Source organism: Chiloscyllium plagiosum, chromosome 39 (assembly GCF_004010195.1).
Source record: "Chiloscyllium plagiosum isolate BGI_BamShark_2017 chromosome 39, ASM401019v2, whole genome shotgun sequence".
NCBI lineage: Eukaryota > Metazoa > Chordata > Chondrichthyes > Orectolobiformes > Hemiscylliidae > Chiloscyllium > Chiloscyllium plagiosum.
In genome coordinates, this window is record NC_057748.1 from 16,629,063 (window position 1) to 16,631,192 (window position 2,130).

At 45.7% G+C, this 2,130-nt stretch overlaps 1 protein-coding gene across 1 annotated transcript in view; it reads right to left on the reverse strand.

The window, feature by feature from the left end:
- LOC122542024 overlaps positions 1-2,130 on the reverse strand; it is a 42,661-nt gene that overhangs the window by 2,702 nt on the left and 37,829 nt on the right. Inside the window, exons 7-8 of the mRNA XM_043679315.1 lie at positions 1,944-2,040; positions 286-337 (exon numbers count right to left, since the gene is read on the reverse strand). Of these exons, the coding sequence (XP_043535250.1) occupies positions 286-337; positions 1,944-2,040 (149 nt within the window). The remainder of the gene's footprint in view (positions 1-285; positions 338-1,943; positions 2,041-2,130) is intronic.

Here is a 2,130-nt window from a genome sequence, read left to right on the forward strand (position 1 = left end):
GGAGAGACGGAGAGAGAGAGGTAAAGAGGAAAACAGGAAAGAACCAGCAGAATATTGTCCAAAATAGCAGGAAGATGGAGAACAGGAGAGTGAAAACATGAACAAGATAAATGTGAAAAATGTAAGATGAAACAGTGCCGAGAGGGGACGGGAACAGAGATGGAGAAGGGAACACGTGGCACAGGATAAATAGAAAGATGTGGAGGGGGATAACGAAAGAGGTTCATGAACTATAATAATAATAACAAACCAGGTCAATCTCACACGTGTCGGATATATCCTTACCTAACGATGAGGTCCCGGAGAAGTGGGAACTCACAATGAGTCACATTCTCAACTAGAAAGGAACAGAAAGAAACACAAATTCAGAAACAAATTCTGTAACCTAATCTGATTTGATTTGAATTGTTATTGTCACATGTCCATGAGTACAGTGAAAAGTTTGGTTTTGAGTGCAGTGCAAGCAGATCATAACATACAAAGGTCATAGGGTGATAGACCAGAGCGAGGAATACAGTGTTACAGCTGCAAAGAAGGTGCACAAACAGAGAAGATCATTCTCCTTTATTGGTCAGAGTACTGAGTACAGGAGTTGGGAGGTCATGTTGCGGCTGTACAGGATATCGGTTAGGCCACTTTTAAAATATTACGTCCAATTCTGGTCTCCTTCCTATTTGAAGGATTTTGTGAAACTTGAAAGGGTTCAGAAAAGATTTACAAGGATGCTGCCAGGGTTGGAGGATTTGAGCTAAAGGGTGAGGTTGAACAGGCTGGGGCATTTATCCCTGGGGTGTCAGAGGCTGAGGGGTGACTTTATAGAGGTTTATAAAATCATGAGGGGCACGGATAGGGTAAATAGACAAGGTCTGCTTCCCAGGGTAGGGGAGTCCAGAACTAAAGGGCATAGGTTTAAGGTGAGAGGTGCAAGATTTTAAAGGGACCTGAGGGGCAACCTTTTCATGTGTGTGAATGGAATAAGCTGCCAGAGGAAATGGGACCATCATAACACTTAAAAGATATCTGGATGGGTATATGAATAGGAAGGGTTTGGAGAGATATGGGCCAAGTGCTGACAAATGGGACTAAATTAATTTAAGATATCTTGTCAGCATGGACGAGTTGGACTGAAGGGTCTGTTTCCATGCTGTACATCTCGATGACTCCATGACTCTAAGTCCTGAGGATGTGGACAGCACAATAAACTGCGTGTCCCTCCATCCCAATGAAGGATTTGAAGCTGCTTCCCTGAGTTAGTGCTGCCTGACCAACTAAATCATTCCTCTATTACTTGTTTCCAAATTCAAGAGAAAGTAGATGTATTAGGTCTAATGGCTGTTTTATAAAGAGCATTGGCATCAATTTATTTCCAGGGCATTTGAGGGATTGATCTGTCGAGTAATTTGGGGATTGGTCAACAAACATCAGGACATCTACAACTCAATTGCGAAAGAGGTTACTCTGCCTTGTCACCCTGGAAATTTATTATCCATCTCGACTCAATGAAAATCTGTAGTGTATGAGGAACTTCAGTTCCGAGTTAGATCGGGGATACTGGGTTTATTCTTCCTATGGGGAAGAGAAGGTTGAGAGAAGATTTGAATGAGGAGGAGTCTGGTTCAAGTCGACGGAGAGAAACTGTTTCCATGGGAGGGTGTACTGAAGGCATAGATCGAAGGCGATTGTCAGGAGCGGTGTCTGTGATGTGACCGGTAGCATTTTCATGTGGTGAGTGGGTTATACAGGGGCGAGGTCTGCCCTGTCCAGGGATGTGCAGGTTAGGAGGATTGGCTGTGGGAAAAGCAGGGTTACTGGGATCGGGTGTTAGGGGGAGGTACCTGGGGAGAGAGGTTGGTGGAAGGGGCAGAGATGGGGAGGGTGAATCTCTCTGACCCAACCACAGCAGGTTTGTAAAAACAAAACTGTCCCCAAGCCGCAGGACTCACCCTCAATGATGCCCCATGGGGTTTTCCTCCCTAACACCCTCTTCCCGTTGATCTGATATTCCGTGTCACTGCCAATGATGGCGAACGGCATGGTCTCCTGGGGGAAGGACACAACTCAATCAATCAGCACAAAGCTCATCGCTCCCCTCAGCCTCGCCCTCACCCTCGCCCTCGCTCTCGCCCTTAC